This window comes from Amphiura filiformis, chromosome 5 (assembly GCF_039555335.1).
Source record: "Amphiura filiformis chromosome 5, Afil_fr2py, whole genome shotgun sequence".
Taxonomy (NCBI): Eukaryota; Metazoa; Echinodermata; class Ophiuroidea; order Amphilepidida; family Amphiuridae; genus Amphiura; species Amphiura filiformis.
In genome coordinates, this window is record NC_092632.1 from 46,599,211 (window position 1) to 46,617,747 (window position 18,537).

Consider the following 18,537-nt stretch of genomic DNA (forward strand, 5'->3'; position numbering starts at 1 on the left):
GTCCATCACAACATCTTAGGACTTCTTCTGATGAGGATGTATGTCACGCATCGAAAATTCAAGGATAGTTGAATTTTTGTGCTGAAAGTCAATTTAAACCTTTAGAAAAAGTGAATTAACATATTTTACAGGATTTTACCACTCAATTCAACTGCAAGAAGGTCAGCATTTTAAAGTTATGTTAGCATGTACATATTTTGAGAAACATGATTGTAAATTTTGAAGGCGTTAACTGAAGATTTAAAAATCTTCATTGATTATTTTCCAAAATTATAAACCTCCAAATTTCATATTTAGGTTCAGATATGTTTCCAACTAATTCACAGAAAAATGGAGGGCAACACGTACAAGTGGGCAAAAGAGACGCACATTTTGCTCTATGGGATATCTAAAAATTGATCTCTATGGGTCACAGATGATAGATATTTGCGAGTGAGAGAGAAGCACTTTTTACCATCGCTATGTAATATCTAGACCAAGTAAAATTCAAACTCACGAAGGCGGTTGTGCTACACTTGTTAACTGGGTCTGGTTACGTTCACAAAAAAGTGTAAAAATACTGGAAACGTATGGCATTGTTGTCTTTCTGATATTGTGTTATGACAAAGATTTTTTTGAATTATTGTTTTCAAAATGCACATATGGTTGAATCCAACCAAAATTGTCCACGGGCCAAAAATAAAAGTCCAAAATAAAAATGTCTCCACAATTTTTTCCTTTTGCCCATTAATACTATTGATGGCATATTGGCCTTATCACTAATCTTGAAAAATAAATCCAGGACGTGTGATAGTAAATGTGACATCAAAACCCAATGTTACCTACGAATACCACTAGGATGCTTTCACTATCGCAATACTAATCAACCTAAAACAAATGGAATCGTCACATTAACACTTTTTTTGTGTAATGTAGACCACGGGGTGTCAGGAAAATGCTAGCTCAACCAGAAAATATTTGTTTTTATTTTTATAACGCGATCAATATGATCTTAGTCAATTTATGCTAGTTCATTTTTGAAAATGAAATTTAGGTCAGTTTCTGTATTTTATTTATTAAATGAGTATGAATAAATTTACATATTGTATAAGAACGAGTGGGATATCTGTTTTTAGGAATATTAGGAATTATACGCATACACCTAATGCTTTATAAAATGATAGGTGAAGAAACCCGGGTATTCGTAGGTAACATGAGCGATTTAAAAATTTCTATATTGAGTTTAGAGGTTCAAATTTTACTATTATGATAATGAATGAATAAAATGGTAGTTTTTAGATCTTTTTCAGATGGTACGTCCTTAGATCAAAATTTTTTTTTTTGATGCTTTTAGCAAGATTTTGAACACTTCATTTTGATATACAAGTAGTTAAACAGCAAATTTACATAATAAAAAATTGTTGAATGAATCAGTATATGGGTAATAATATTGTCCGGGGGTACCGTTTAAAGTTTTTGACAATTAATTTCCATTGGTAGGGACACTTCATTACACATGTCATGTATTATGTTGTATTCGTAAGTAACATTTCGGTATTTGTAGGTAAGAATTAGACTTTTGGTGGATATCGCAATCAAATCTTCATTTTATAAAGCACTTTGAATGTATTATTTTCTTTATGTGCGTTTATTGATACTTGAGACCCTATCGTGTATATTTAATGTCGGTTCACAGTGGTTGAAAGAGGATTGAAGTAAGAAACAAAGGCACTAAAGTGACTTTAAAAGGGCATTTCGTGATCCACAGCCTCACCCCCCCACTTTTAAAAAACAAGGTTTAGATTTTTACATCACTGGAAACCTCTGGCTACATAATGTTTATGTACAACATATTTCTTGCAGATTAATTCGTTTAGCAAAGATATCGTGAAATTTGAATTTCTCAAACACAAACTTTAAACACAATAATAAAGATGTCCGAATGCAATGCATTTCAGGATTGGACATGTCAAAGCTTGTATCAATTGCGCATTTATTAGTGATTTCCATTTTTGAAAGATATATCTAGTGCTATGAAAAATTGTATTCTTAGGTAATGTAAAAAAATACTACTCAAAAAATTATCACAAAAAATTCATAATTATGTACAAATATGTGAAAAAGAGGCAATCTTTGAATACACACCTTTCAGGACATCAATTTAGATTCAATCCAATGACTTCTTTTCATAACTGATTTAGATGTTTTAAAAATACTTTAAGAAATATTTTGTGTCTAAGTTTTTCACAGAAGGGGGTCTTATTATATATGGCGCGAAGCGTATGATCAAGGCGAATAAACACAATACAAAAACTGATTAATACTTTTAAGTTATGACGCTGAACATGCCGTGTACACTTTTCGTTGGATTCGACCATATACACAAAATACACCATAATAACACAATAGGAAATGGCCCTAGCAACCGTCAGGCTGTATAACTTGTATAACATTTATAAATGTCATTTTGTTCCAGAAATTTTCAGAATTAAATCTAAACTATGACAAGGATCTATATCTCTGCGTTTTCATTGACCACAGAAACTTAGTAATACCACAAGCTTGTTTTCATTGGCCATAGAAACTAACAAACATGTCAGTGTCTACTTCCGGTTATTCCGAAATCAACTGAAAATATAAGTGGGCATTATATAGTAAAGTGAATATTGGTACAGCACACTAAAGCGTAAGTAGCCTATACCGTTTATCCAAATTAAAGTGGAGTCATGGATGTCGTTGATTTTTTTTAAATGATGTTAATTTCTAAATAATCACACAATTCACAATACGAAATAAATCATGTAGGGGAGATTGGTAAAAATTAATTTTTTGATCATTGTTATACTGGGTTAATTTGTTACAACTAAACATTGTAACAGTGCCAACTCGCCCCGCATGTCGGTTTTACACACATGAACATGTGAATAAGTATTTAAGAAGAATTGTGGCCTATGGATATTTTACACCAATGATCATACTTAATCAAAAAATATACGATGAGTATATCGCTCTTCATCGTGTGAGTGTAATAAAGCTACAGCTACTTTAGGTGAATGGTTACAGGTCGATAGCCCAAGCGATAATTAGTCCAAAAACCCAATATGGGATATAAGCCCCAATCCTTACCCTAACCCTAACCTTAACCAAGGTATTATATTATTTACTCACGCATGTGTATGATATACAGGTGGTATATAATATGGTGGTACGACTAATTATAGTCGTGACTATTAGCGATAGTCGCGACTTTCGACTATGACCTGGTGATAGTCTACTAATGACGACAGCTTATAGTCTATACTCAGTGGCGTAGCGACGGGGGGCAGGTGGGGGCACGTGCCCTGGGGGCGCCGAATTGACCAATCCAGCATCAACCCCGGGCGCCACAACCCCTAGCTACGCCACTGTCTATTTTATATCTACCTCCAGTCAGCGGCATTACCTATGAAGTTCAACGTGTTCTACGTTAATAATAATAGCTTAGCGTTGGGGGGTGCGTGTACATACTTCTACGCACGCAATCAAAGTGGAGCATATACGCAAGAAACAACTCCAACGCAGCACACGCTGAACTTCAAACTTGGATGTAGATAGACTATATCTATTATGTCCTCAAGATACACTGAATAAGACAACTATTATAATACGTAAAGTTTGGCAAACTGATTGTTTGACATCCATACAAACGATACTGAAATTGTTTCTTACAATTTTGTTGTTGTTGTTTTGATATTAATCACCACATAGAACCTTAATCAGGCTGAACGCTAGTCAGTCGATGCCTATTGTTCAACAAGACCCACTCACTTAATTAGGCGCTTGAAACGATCAAATTCGGTGTTGAAATAAACTAAATTTTTAGCAACACCTTTTCACGAAATAATTAATTTTCTCGGTCAAATGAACCAGGCCTTGCCGTTTGAGGCGAGCGATCGCTCAAACTCGATTTCTAGCGAGCGATTTTCCACTCGCCATAGACACTAACTATCACTCGCTGCGAATCTCCTAAAATCAGCAACTGAATCAGCCAATTCAGCATTTAATCGTTTCTGTGCCCTATCCAAGCAGAGAAAGTCACAAATTTTAGCGCGCTTCGCGCGCATTTCAACATAAGTTCATAAATACCGTGTCTAGACCAAAGCTATACTTGATTACCTAAGTTGGTATTTGTGAAAATTCAACCACTCGCCTAGCATTATGCTAGCGAGTGATTAACCACTCGCCTTTAAAATCTTGACGGCAATTCCTGATGAACAGCAATAATTTTCATTTCTTCGGTAAATGTCAGAAGAAAACTATAATGCTTGGTACTGGTATTAAATTTAGGTGTAAAATTTAGGCTTCTAGTGCAAGATTTTCGATTTTCACAGGCTTCATTTTGCCCCGCGAGCTTTTTCTGGGGTTAACGTTTTTGCTTTTCAAAGTAACATAATTCGCTGACGAAAGATATTTCCCAACTTTCTAAAGCACATCATAATGGGCTATATGTCATAGTTTTGTCAGAATTTCGGTTTTGATTGCACCATTTTTCAATTCCGACTACCAATTTTGTCAAAATCAACTCGCGAATGTACCCATGGACGGATGATTTTGCAAGCCACAATAGAAATAATATTGATTATTTATGCTGGTTATAATAGAAATGAAGCACTGGTTGGACATTTTGGGAGTCGCAAGTGGAAAAAGGTGAAATCAAAACGGATATTCTGACAAAACTATAATAAACTAAGCTAAAAAACAAACTTATAATTTGTCATATCTTAAAATGTTGTCAATCAAAATTAACCAAAATTACACACAGGATTACCTTAATACTCTACTCAAAACACATGTCAGTAACCAAGCAGTTGTCCAACTGACACAACAGCAAAATGCACTGTCATGGGACAGTTTCCTGGACTTCCTTCACTTTCACAGCCCAACATTTGGCACCCAGGACAAAAAATCTGTGAGAATGCACACAAGATCCTTGCACAGATGATAAAACGGTGCTGCTTTCTGCTTTTCATACACTTTTTTCATGAAACAGGGCTGGGCTGTGAATGTGGTCCAGGAAGCTGTCCCATGTCAGTGCAATTTGCTGTTGTGTCAGTTGGATAACTGCTTGGTTACTGACATGTGTTAAGAGTAGAGTATTGAAGTAAATCTGTGTGTAATTTTGGTTCAATTTGATGGACAGGATGTCAAGATATGACCTTGTGAAAAATTATAAGTTTCTTTTTGAGCTCAGTTTATATAGACCCACACGATGTGCCTTACAGATGTCTATAAAAATTTACAGTAAAGACACAATTTCATGCTTTACGCCTGTTGATTTATACATTTTGGGCTTGAAAGTGACCGCACGTGTTTACTCAAATGTTGACATCCAAACCAAAAATATCGTCAATAGTTGACTAGTCACGACTATTTGATGTTGACTAGTTGACTACTAAACAAGCGGAAGCCGTGCAACCCTAGTTATATACGAGACAACAGTATGCATATAGCCACTTGCGCAGTTTTATTCGATACTTTGATTTATAAACTAGGAAAAACTATTTGACTGATGAAGTATTTGATTAATCTTTCAAAATAGTTTTCCACTTCAAGTGCTAGTACGTTCAAGGATACATTTATTAATATTGTTGAGACTTTTGTTTAAAAAAACACACGCACTTACCTTGACTTGCGCTGTCGACAGAATACTAAGTAGCAGTGAAACAGTGATACAGAACGTGACAAGTCAATATCCTGCGTGGGGTTATTTAGACTTGTTTTCAGTTCCGTTGTTACCTATGTCATCAAAAGTATTTACCAGTGGCGTCGAAGTCATTCAAATTTAGGGGGACGAACATATTTTGTTCCGGTTTTACTTTTAGTATGCATAAACCACAAAGTTCTTTTAAAAAGTCCAAGAAATATTAATACTTCCGTATCTCAAAACACAAATTGAGAGTAAAGGGGAAGATGCTAACTGAACCCCAAACTGCCTGTAAAATCTGGTGGGAAAGGCTGATTGTTTGTCCTCACTATTCAGTGACATATCAACCATCTAAAGAATAGCAAGCAAGTCTCAGATCTACATCCCAGGATAGCTTCTAAGTGCTCCATTGCTGTGAAGGGAAGTTGCTTCTGGCCCAGATGACAACCAGTCTATTGTACTTAAAACAGCTGCTCCTGAGCATACCACTCCGTTTTCTCGCCTGTTCCAGCTGTAATTTGATAAAGGATTCATACCTGCACAGTGAAAATCTGCAACTGTCATTCCTTGCTCCAAGAAGGGGCTGTTCATACGCTGACGAAGTTATGTAATAATCGGATTAACTACCATAGCAATAGGTGAAAACAATTTTTGAATACACCGCGCTGCACTGGTACGTTCACGCGGTACCTCTGCATTGACCCATATCATGCTGATCACTCCCACCTGTAAGATTAGTATCTTTGACAAGACCGGTATTGAATTCAATCTATGATTGCAGACATACACAGGTGATGCTTGTAACCTGCTTGTAGTGCCTATTGTTTTCACCTATTGCTATGGTGGTTAATCCGATTTATTATGTAACTTCGCCAGCGTATAATATCCAAAATAATAATGAAACAGAACAGTATTAAATAAGATGTACATGTGTCTCTGTGCCGCACAAATGTGATCAACAACAACGACGAAGTGCGCACTGTTGGCCTAAATATCAACACAGCTAATTTTGACCGTGTTTTTTTTGGGGGGGTAGGTCTTCTAACCAAACTTGCTGTCTTTGGCTTCTATGGAACTCTCTTCGACTGGTTAAAGGACTACCTCAACAGTTGTTCATTGAAGGTTGTCTGGAATGGAAAGTCACCGAGAGCGAAAATTACCTCAGGGATCTATTTTACGGCTCTTACTGTTTATCATATTCATGGTATCCTAGCAAACCTGACCAACCAATCCATACTCTAAGCTGATGATACCGCCCTCATGTCATTCATCAAATCCATGGAAGGCAGAAGCTTCCCTCAACCAATATCTAGAAGACAGGACATTACATGTTACAATATCCAACCGCTGATGGAAGCCACCTAATTCTAATTTTCTTCGGCACAAGCCCAGAGGTGACGGATAGCGCTCTTGGTCTTCACTCTCTCAGAAATGGCCTACCTTCAGTCTGTACCTTGGAATCCAAATGTTACTAACAGCAAAAACCGCGGCAGGAACTTCTCAAAGGAGCAGCTGCATACATTGTATCTACCCATCGAGCTATGCTATACAAGGCAATGAAACGATCCATGATGGATTATGTTAGTACAGCATGATCTAGTTCAACACCCTAGCACCTTGGCATCTCCTTAGCACAGCGCGACACCAGAGTTAAGCGCATAATCGGATTGCCATAGGAGGAACATATTCAGCCTGAAACGCCGGAGGGCAGTTAAAGCAGCTACGCTCTTCCATCAAATGTTCTATGAGGATGCTCCTAAACCCCTATGCCAGCTAATATCTAACATCCAGACATTTAAGATCCCCGTCTCAGACGGTTTAAATGATAAATATGAAGAAGCAAAACCAAGGAAGCTCTGAAATAGTGTGGGTACTCAGAATGGAATGATGGCCCTTCAAGATGTCAACCAAAAGGAAACATCCGGAAAAAAAACCAGGTGCAGACAATTACCAGAGGTATGGTAGACATTCCCAACAATTAAAAACTTTAACCAGGATATTCTCCTTTACAATGACACTGCATTTGAAACAATCAACTTTTTCACGGTTGAATCGTGTGAATGTTGTCGGCTCTTTAATCAAATTGACCATTATTCTGTGCAGCAAGCTGCACCTAATGCATGCCTCCAAGATGACAACGCTCCGCCCACACAGTGCCAGGGTAATCAACGACTACCTACAGAATATGGGAGTAGAGGGAATGGAATGACCTGCCATAAGCCCAGACATCAACTCGATTGAACACTTGTGGGACCAGCATCGTCGTGCTGTGCGTGCCAGGGCAGCCAATGCAACCACATTGAAAGACTTGCGACGAATCCTGGTTGACAAATATATAGAATGCCACAGCAACGTGTGACCAGGCTGGTGAGTAGCATGAGGAGGATGGGTCATGCTGTTGTGGTTGGGTATTGTTTTTCCGCCCACTATTGGGGGTTTAGTGACTAGTGTTGTTGAGCACAGAATAATGGTCAATTTGGCACATTTTGTTTAATACCCCATTGTATTCAAAAGGTTACTTAGCCGTGAAAAAGTTGATTGTTTCAAATGTGGTATCATTGTAAATGGGAATGACATAGCTGCACATTGATATGCAGCACGATATGAACATGTCACAAATATTCTGGATGCTTGAAAAAAACTTTCCAATCTTTTTTCAGGAGTTTCTTTATAAAATTTAAACAAACACATTTCATTCTGTGACCAGTTCTGAGTTTGTTTGTTTGTTTTTTGGGTTTTTTTTAATGTTTTTCATCCAGTGGTGTAGCGTGGGTCATCATATGGGTGGGAGGGCCGTCCATGATTGAGGACATCGGGTCTTATGGGGAGCACAAGCCGTTTTTCGGCAATTTTCCTATGACGCTACGCCACTGTTTTCATCCGGGAAGTATGAAGTGTCTGGTTCTTTCGGATCCGCTTTGTTTAGTTCCTTTTTCCTTCTGATCAATTATCCACTATCTCTGATTCTAGCACGGTCATTGTCGTTCCGTCTATTAATCAACTTACTTTTGCCTAAATCCTGGAAATTCTTTGTATGACTATAATAGTGATATGCAAAGGTCACATATCTTTGCAACAAGTATATGCCTGTACTATTTTAGCTGGATAAGAGGTTATTGTTATGATATGCTTTTTGTGCGGCACAAAATGAGCTGGTGGTGGATCAATAGTGGTCAAAACATTAAAGATAATTAGACCAAGCACATATACCTTTCTGTTTGTTGTTTGTTTCCAAGACTTGAGACATAAATCAAAGAGAGATCAAAACTCTGGAAAATTTTTCCTGTTTATTCAATCAACTTTGTGTGGCACTTAGCTTACATTTCACTTTAAAGCAACATAACTGCTTGAGTAAGTAAACGTTGCGTCTATTGCAACGAAGCCTGAGTATATAAATTTTAGATAGCACCTTTCGTGTTTTTACTGCGCTCAACAGCTTAACAAATAGAGTAATCAATAGATGGAGAATTTTGTTCTGCATATTTAAATACCTCAACAAAATGCGATTTTAAGTTTTACCGACTTGAATGAAGAAAGAAAGATTTTCAAACGTGACAAATTTCCTACTTCAGGGCGATTTATGCCGGCCTTTGTAACAGGCTCATTGCCGCTGTGCTCAAAATTGGCGAGTTTCGAGAGAAAGGTCTATGTAAATTTTGCCACTTTTGAAATGATCTCTTTTTTCTTTCAAAATGGTATAAGTTAGGAAAATAAAGTCGCATCGTGTCACATGAGGTTTCAATATATACACAAAACACAATTCTCCATCTATCAATTGACTTAGTTTTGGTATTTTATGTTTAGTGTAGTTAACATATTGTTTTTGTTTCCAAGTGCACGGATACTTTTTGTACGCAGTATACACGATTTATCACACGAAAATAAATACACATGTTCATCTATATTCGGGTCTACATTACATATGAACAGCAGATAAGAGGCAAAGAAGAAACGAAATATGTACAAGTCAATATTATCTGATAATTACAAGTAACAACTCAAAACTGATTCACAACATAATAGTATTATTTAAAGGCACATTCAATGCTCCGAGCGAAAGTGTGAAAAATAAAATTGTTTATAAATTTCCTAAAAGTGAAGGGTAAGTCATAAAAATTGTCATATTTGAAATGAAAAAAAAATTGACAAACACGAGAACAAAATGACAAAGTTGAAGCCGCATTCAAATATATATAGCTAATTTCTCTACTTAGAGAAATTACAGATTCATGTAAAATGTCTTATTTTGTCTTAAATACATGGCTGTCGACCTTAAATACCACCAGCAGGCTATGTTAGAACATCTATGACAATAACAAAGGTGCCAAAAAGGTGTCTTACGAACATGATGATGAACACTATAGAAAGCTGGAAATACGTGTTGCAAATAAGTACATTCCAATATATGTAATATATTTCCTATTGTGGCAAGTAACGGTTTATTTAACCTTACACGTATTTTTAACGTTATCAACATTCATACCTTTAACACATATTTCCTGAAATGCAATCACACAAGAAAATACAATTTGTTTTTTACTGTTTTTGGGAGAAGGCTGATCTGAAAACATATCCTGGACAGGTAAGGGTTAAGATCAGACAATAAATGTCACAAGGCAATTCTCAAAATAAAATATATTGATATTAATCATTGATGTTATAAAGCCCGCCGACTACGAGCTGATCAAATTATAGCAATATTTAAAGCTATGATGATCAAAACTCGATGGAAGATCATTGTATAAAATCCATCTAATTGGAAATTTGTACATGAAGACCATCTTAAGAAAAACATATGGCAAGTAATGCTCAGCAATTGTAACAGCTCCAACATTTATGATGTTTGCATCAAATTTGAACCAGTATAAGTACATCTTATCATTATCTTCTACAGAATGTTTTGTTTTGTACTGTAGTGTCAATAAAACGTTTAATTCAGGTCGAAAGGGACAAAAAGCTTTGCTTCACATTGACTTTTTCAATTTTCAGCCCCTCTGCCAACCACTGCTTACGCCCTTTTATCAAATATATTTTGTACTTTGTTTCATTATGTCAGGATTCTGACGTCTGCATTTACTACGGCATTACTTGCCGTTGTCATCTGCCTCTGACTTGGAACTTATACCTGTTTGTTCGGTTAGAGGTTCAGAATTAGAACCATGCTTTGGTGATTCTGCTTCATTTCCATTCGACGAGGGCTTTACTTTGTTATCTGATTTACCTGAAGTAGCTGGTTCTTTTGCATCCGATTTGTTTGGTTCTTTCTTCTCATCAATATCTTCATGACTATCCGTCGTCTCTGATTCTAACACGATCATTGTCATTCCGTCAATCTTAGTAATCAGCGTATCATTGTCTTCAGTATAACTTTCACCAGTAAGACGAGTATCGCTAGATACTGCCGTAGCTCCAGTGGCTGCAGGCTTCTTCATCTGCTTCACCTTGGGTTGAGATGGTGGTTCAGAGAAGCACCTGGCACAAATAATTTTGCGTACATCTTTCTGACCGTAGCAGAAGAGAATAAATATCAAAACTCCTTGGAAAGAGTTGCAGATACAGAAAAGTAATTGGAAGACCATTCGCGCCTCTTCGATAGCAAGGAATCCAAATACCCATGTTATGCCGAGTAGTATGGATACAGCGAACGCATTAAGCAGGCGCTGGGAAATCTCTCTTACTCCAGTCTTCTGAAACACTTCCTCATCGTCAGCTTCACGATTTTCAAGATCGGACTTCATAACATAGGCCCTGGAGCTCAGTAGCTTTCTTGCAACCAAACCGAATGTGATTATGTTGTGTAAGATGACCAGCCCGATAGGGAGTAGAAGACCAAAAAACAGACCGTAATCAGGTGCTACGAAACAACTGCAAAGGTAACGAGAAAAATGTGAACGCAATTATGTAATATAACTCAAGATCAGAGAATTATAACCATTAATCCATAAAATCTTTAATGAGTTTAAGAATGACTTAAATTATTTATCATTCTGGTACAAAAGACTTTATCAGTATGAAATGTTTAGAGTGAAAATCACACTGACAACAATTTACATCGCACATCGACATCTCCTGGTAAATAATTACATTGTACAGCAGGGAAACTAAATCAATAACCGTGATCGATATACGTGTATGTGCTATGCACGATTTGATATTCAGACGATAAATCTTTGGATACCCGGGGTAGAAAATGATAAATATCTCCTGTAATGTTTGCTTTCTAAAGAAGCCAGTTTTAAGGCTTGCACTTGAATATATGTGTTGAAAGAACATGATAGTCATTAGCGAGCATATTGACAAACAACCGTGCGTTTTGAAATCAAAAACTGAAAAAAATTCAGATTTTATATGTGCAGAACAACTGCCCTCATTCGCAAACAATCGGGGTACCGAAACATATCACGTTACAAGCGCAATGTTAACCACTGGTCGAGGCAGTCTAATGCAGATGACGTACCAGGCTCACTGAGGCTATTGTCCCTCGGCCCATTATACGTCTCAAAACTATTAAACAGGTCGGAACAAATTGCGTGGCTATTGAAGAACAAGTGGATTCGATCTACCATCATGGCGATTTCTGTCATGAAGATATCGGGGCGCTGACACTTTGCATCGTTACTCTTGGTATTTGAAAGTGTATTTTTCAGTGTAGCTATTGTCTGCTCGTAATAAGCAATGGTCCAGGGGATAAATTTTCGTGACGATAGCATGGTTCAATATATTTTAGTGTAATTAGCGTAATTTTAGAGGGATTAATGAATGGCCACTCATTGTCAGAAGTGTTTCAGTTTTTGTGAGTGATTAGACAACTCTTCAGTGCTATTATAGTTATAATCTTGTTTATTGTTTTAGTATTACTCTACAGTATCAGTGTGATTTTCAGTCTTAATATTTCATTATTCATTGATTCATTGTCACGTATAAAACAATCATGTATCATGAAAGAGCTAAGTAAAATGCTTTATTATCTATTTTGTCTATTGTGAGATTTTGAAACACAAATTAATAAAAACGAGAATGTTACTTACTATAATAAAGGTTTAACTACGTAATGTCCTTGTTTTATAGCCAGTACCACAACGACTGGTATCAACCCAACACCTGTCAAATAATCCAAATATAATGCATTTTGCCACTCTGTTTATCATAATAATAAAGGTGGGAGAGGGGAATAACTCAATAAGAAAACGTCCCCAATGTGGAGTATTAGTGTGTGGAGAGTATGGGTGGGTGGTGGGGGTGTGTTTACATGTAATGTTGTGTCCTATTGTTATACTTTAATAGTGAACATTGTTCGCTGTTGTTGATAAACCGAAACAAGTTCTGGGTTAGGATTTGAAATTAGGGTTATAAGAGGAACGAGGTTAAGAGGGCCCCCTATAAGAATATCTTTACAAGCTCTTACATAAACTGCCCGAGGGCTTATCAAGATCCAGCACAAAGTTGTAAGAGATGAGAAATATGCTAAAGGCTGTGATAAATCCCCAAGACTGAAATGTCGATAGCAACACGTAATGAAGGCGTGGGCAATGGTATTGTTTGACGTAAAAATCCTCCAACTTTTAATTATTGTGAATGTTTATGAATGTTTATGAATTGAGTCTTGGACTATGACCAAGAATAATATAAAAGAGTAGATGCTCTTTAGATGTGGTTTTACAGAAGGCTTCTACAAGTGATTGGTACAAGTCTAACCATCAGAAACGGCATAAAGGAGAGAAAGCTGAAGTACTTTGGCCATATTGTCAGGAAACATGGAGGTGTAGAAAAAACAAATTTTGCAAGGGGCTATGGAAGGCCGACGAGGAAGAGGGCGTCCACCAACATCTTGGACAAATGACGTGAAGCTAGTTTCTAACCAAGGAATGCAAGGTGCAACTCACTTTGCATCAGATCGAGTGAGATGGCGTACTCTTGTGAAGACCACAGCAACGTTTATGAATTTTTATATTGTGGTGGGAGTCGGGGTATGTGTGGAGTGTGCATGCTTAATAGCTGGGCAGATAAGTGAATCGGTTGACCCCAAGGTGATAGAAGAAACATATTTAGCACATGCACTTTAGTTATTGTGGGTCACTTGTTGGGAAAAGTTAACAATTGGCACCCTTTATGAAATCCCATAAAAGTTTATACAGGGTCAAAATTCAAAACTAATAGAATTGTATCAAAAACTAAATCCATAATATTCATCTGTTCATATGGGTTAAGAATTGGTCTGTTTTGACCCTTGTGAAGCCCAGTGAAGTCGTATATATTGTCACACTTTGTAAATATAAATCTGTATGACAAAAGGAATTTTGATAAATTGGAAAATGTTGACACCTCCTTAAATTTTGACTTTGGAGTTCTTGGATTGCGCAAAGGTGTTAATTAGCAAACATTTTTTTTCCCAGGCGTGCATGTCAATTTTATTGCTTGTGTCACGTTTGAGTCAATTTTACCCTAAACAATAAATCATTCTTCCCAAGTGGACATGTATATCCAGATATCATCCAATTAAGCATTTCTTACCCCAAGCAAAGAAACTGGCTTTAATCAGAAACTTCCTACCCACTCTGTCTGATTCAGTAACCAAGGTGATATACATATGGCGAGCCTCAACCCCCATCCATAGTACTGTAGTCAAGACGAAGTAGTGTAGAAGTGCTGCTACAATGATGCACCCTATCTCGAAACCGGTGCTGTCAATGCCGAGTAAGAACGCAAAGTATAAACCCAGCATTGAGATGCAGAACTGGATGAGAATCTTACGTTGCAGACTGATGCGAAGTCCTCTGCAAAAGTAATTAAGAAACTGGTTTAGTCGAACTAGTCTTTGATCGTAGGCCTTGGCCTTAATGAGAGACTTTCCAAAGTTTTCAACCGGGTTTTCACTTTGGACAATAAGTCTAGTAAGTAAAGTACCGTGGCACTGGAAAGAAAGAGGTCTACACACAGAAATTAAGAGGGAACACTTTAAACCTGATAATCCTTCATCTTGTTTTTCGTTATTCTAGATGCCCTGTGCTTACACATTAGTATTTATTTTTGCTTCAGTAGTTAACAAGGGTTTTGTGGGTCGCCAGAATGTGTGGGGTGCGGGAATAGACAGTTTGCATTGTTTTTCTCCTTATTATGTTTTTCCACATATTGTTTCTTGTCTTTGACCACAAAGGTTTAATGTTTGCAACTATATTTGATTCTAGTTCATTGCCTATAATCTAACAAACGACACTTGCCTGCAACAAAGGAATATCACCAATGTCAAACACAGTCCAAATATTGAGAATGCACAACCCACTTTGCTGATGATGTCCAAAGCGAATTTCAAAGTTCCTGGTTCCGAACCTTGACCATGCTGACCTGAGAAATCCTATGACAAAATAAAATGAGAAAATGGGTTTTTGTTATGGATAATAACAATTATTTGAAATTAAGTTCATAATATGATTTGCTTTGTACACAAAATACAACATGATTCAGTAACACAGATAATAGGATCTGAATGTTGAAACCAAACCTGGAATTGCGCAATTACAGAATCTTGTCCTTGCCTGTGTTTCTCGTACGGGAGGCAATTGCACACGAAGGTGGCATACAGGTGTCTCGGTACTTTCTGGGGCTTTTCTGCTGTAGGTTACATAAAAAATAACATTCCCTACTGGGAAAGGTGCCTTTCAGTCGCAGACTGAATTTTAGACTACCACGATTTTGAGTGTATGCAATCCGATATATTGTGAGAACACGTGAGCATCTGGAGATGGTTGGTTGGTATGCTCCTGCAATGGCTGACAGTTCGTGACATCAAAGATTCGATGCATAACATTCTTGGAGAGGGCGCCCTACAATTGTCGATAAACCATGTCCTTGTCTACCTTGCCTACTTTTCCCTTCAACTGAACCTTGCATTATCACCTATTCTATTTGATCACCTTTACATCTTGCGATGTGGCCAAAGTATCTAATATTCTGCGTGTTGATGGTTTGCAGAAGTCGTCTGGTCACTCAAGTCTCTTCCAAGATACTGGAGTTGGATCTTATTTGAGTACAGGAGATGCGAAATATACGTCTCCAGCACCACATCTCGAAAGCGTGCATTATGTTACGGTCAGCTTTGTGGTGATTTGGGAAGATGAAAGCATTCACAAGGCGGATCTGACTGTGGTTTGTTGGTGAGATTCCTGACACATTGGAAGAGTTCCCTGTTGATGCTACAAGCACTACGGTCTTTCAATGTTTGGCATAGCTGTTTGATATGCCCATTTTTTGTCTCTCCCCAGGACCTCTGTTGTACATTACCGAATAACATTTTATATAAGTTACAGCTTTGCGAAGCAGCTTCTTTTAAATTGAAGTCTCTCAGCAGCAAGATCAATAACTTCCCATTCCCAAGACAATCATGGTGAGGTATTCTTCTTACGTCTTTTGGAGACATGTTTTGAGGCTGCTGTAGATCCATTCTTTGATGTTTAGCCAGAGTGTTTTGAGACTGCTGTAGATATAGATTCTTCTTCACAAAACAACAGTTCCTGAATAGCATTTTTATATCCACTCTCTAGTCATCACCGATGATTTGCAGGTCACCTGCGAGGCGTGCAGAAACACTTTTGGTGGGGGGGCATTTTTAGCTGGATGCGGAAGTCAGCAATCAGGAGTTGGTAATCGATTCCGATGTCTGCTTGATGGACGACTTCCACCTACTGTAAATGAGTATGTAATCAATCTCCCAACAAGTCATTGGGAAAAATCCATGTATACTTCCATCTGGAGCAGATCCTCGTCAAATTTGTGATGTTGTGCCAACACGTTTATAACGATCATGTGCCTAATTGGATACTCATTGGCACGTAAATATAGTGCAGTAGCTTGTGGTACACTGTTACAATGATAATTGCCTTGGGCTATGTCTTTACCACAAGCACTGCAAAGTTTGTAAGATGGTTGCAATTGCAGGTTCCTGACTCTAATAAATTAAGCAAATTGAGTGGCTGGTTATAAGACTGTACTTACCACAAGCACTGCAAAGTTTGTAAGATGGTTACAATGGCAGGTTATTTTTCCTGACTTAGCACTCATGAGTTCACATCCGTCTTCTGCCCAATCACCGATACCATCACGCTTGCTAAAATCCCAATACACGCATGTAGATGTGTTCAATACGGTATCATTAACCTGAAGGAAACATAGATTATTATAGTTTTTTTGGTTTTTTTTTAAGTACAGCTGCTGTCCGGGAGTGACTTTTTTTTCGTAAATCATCTTTGCACATGGTAAAATGAGTTGATTTTTCATAAAAATCCCTTTCTTCAGTAAATTTTGCTTTATTCTGTGAATTATGAAAAACGGTAAAAAATCTAAATTTACAAAAGTTATTTATGAGAACAAATATCTCTGTTTACTTCTTTGTGTCCACCTGTACTTTTATTTGTAGCCCTGCTCATTTCACTTACTTTCAAACTATATCCATAGTGTTAATATGAGCTTTCTTGCATGTGTCCCTGTTTGCTGTCAATAACCTACTCGCTCGTGCGCAAACACAGTATTCCCTTAGATACCACCACACACCTACCCATCCGTACAAAGCGCGCACACCTTACATACCACAATTTATTGTAATTATTTGGTCTTATTCCATGCTCTAACGCAACTTAGGGACCGTTCATAAACACTTGTAAGGGGGGCTTGATGCCAAAAAAAATTATCGCGAAAATTTTTCGCCCCCCCCCCATTTACAGACCTCGAACATTTCAGGGCCCCCCTTTTTGACATGAAAAGTATCGGTCAACCCCATAGAAAAGCATATAAACTCAATTTCCTTAGGAGGGTCAAAATTTTTCAGGCCCCCCTTTTTGCATCAGGCATGATGCAGTCATGTCTACAGTAGAATTCAATTCGACCTTTGCAGGACTTAAACCCCATTAAAAGCTATTAAACCAAGATAACACTCATTGAAAGCAGCTCAACTGATTAAATCATATCTTCTCTGGTTAAATACACACATCATATGTTTCTGCTTTTACACGTACAATGGAGCAATGGCTGGGATTATAGTTTCAGTTGGGTGAACGATTATAAAGCGAGCGCTAGAGAACAATTCTGTGTGGGCTTTTGTTTACGAAATGAGACAAAACTCTGCTTATTGTTAACCAGCGTTCTTGAAAATGAGAAACATGGTGGTTTGCAGACTTAACACGGTTTGGAAATAATTTCTTCATATTTTTTGGTGTTATCTGTCGTTTACATATCATTCCTAAAACACCAAAGTACGAATATTTCCAAACATCTAAATTAGCTAAAAATTTAGGACATGTTACAAAACTATATTGTCTAGAATTTTAGAAGAGTACTTTTAATATTGGCCGGTTATTTTTCGCACAGCGACGTTAACTAGGCAATGTACTGTTACCTATAACATTAACTAAAACACCAAAGTACGAATATTTCCAAACATCTAAATTAGCTAAAAATTTAGGACATGTTACAAAACTATATTTTCTAGAACTTTAGAAGAGTACTTTTAATATTGGCCGGTTATTTTCACACAGCGACGTTAACTAGGCATATCCCCATTCTTTTAACGTATGCTATTTGTAGAGGTCACGCGTCAATGGGAAAGAGCACTGTGTATTATGTATAGGAAAACGGACAGTAACTGCAGTATGGCCCCCCCTAACAAGTGTTTGTGAACGGTCCCTTACCTGTGTTGGTACTATCTGTATAATAACTGGTTTCTTCAGGTTTACAACATCTTTACCAATAACATTGGCTGAGATGATTGGACCAACAACAATAGAAGAGGTTTTTTCTTCAAGCATTTGTGATGGGAACAGTTTGTCGTTGTTGTATCCAATGAAGCTAACTTTTGTATCTATTATGCAAAAAGAAAATGACACGCG

The 18,537-nt window shown here is 37.4% G+C and overlaps 1 protein-coding gene across 4 annotated transcripts in view; it reads right to left on the reverse strand.

The window, feature by feature from the left end:
• Positions 1 to 10,364: 10,364 nt before the first annotated feature.
• The window catches only part of LOC140153241 (adhesion G-protein coupled receptor G4-like), a 50,018-nt gene continuing 41,845 nt past the window's right edge, over positions 10,365 to 18,537 (reverse strand). For 3 of the 4 annotated variants that reach the window (XM_072175937.1, XM_072175934.1, XM_072175938.1), the window contains 6 exons: positions 18,340 to 18,509; positions 16,652 to 16,813; positions 14,881 to 15,014; positions 14,174 to 14,436; positions 12,691 to 12,763; positions 10,365 to 11,527 (listed from right to left, as the gene is read on the reverse strand). In XM_072175937.1, the coding sequence (XP_072032038.1) occupies positions 10,747 to 11,527; positions 12,691 to 12,763; positions 14,174 to 14,436; positions 14,881 to 15,014; positions 16,652 to 16,813; positions 18,340 to 18,509 (1,583 nt within the window). In that variant the 3' untranslated portion in view covers positions 10,365 to 10,746. The remainder of the gene's footprint in view (positions 11,528 to 12,690; positions 12,764 to 14,173; positions 14,437 to 14,880; positions 15,015 to 16,651; positions 16,814 to 18,339; positions 18,510 to 18,537) is intronic. The other variant, XM_072175935.1, reaches the window with a different exon arrangement.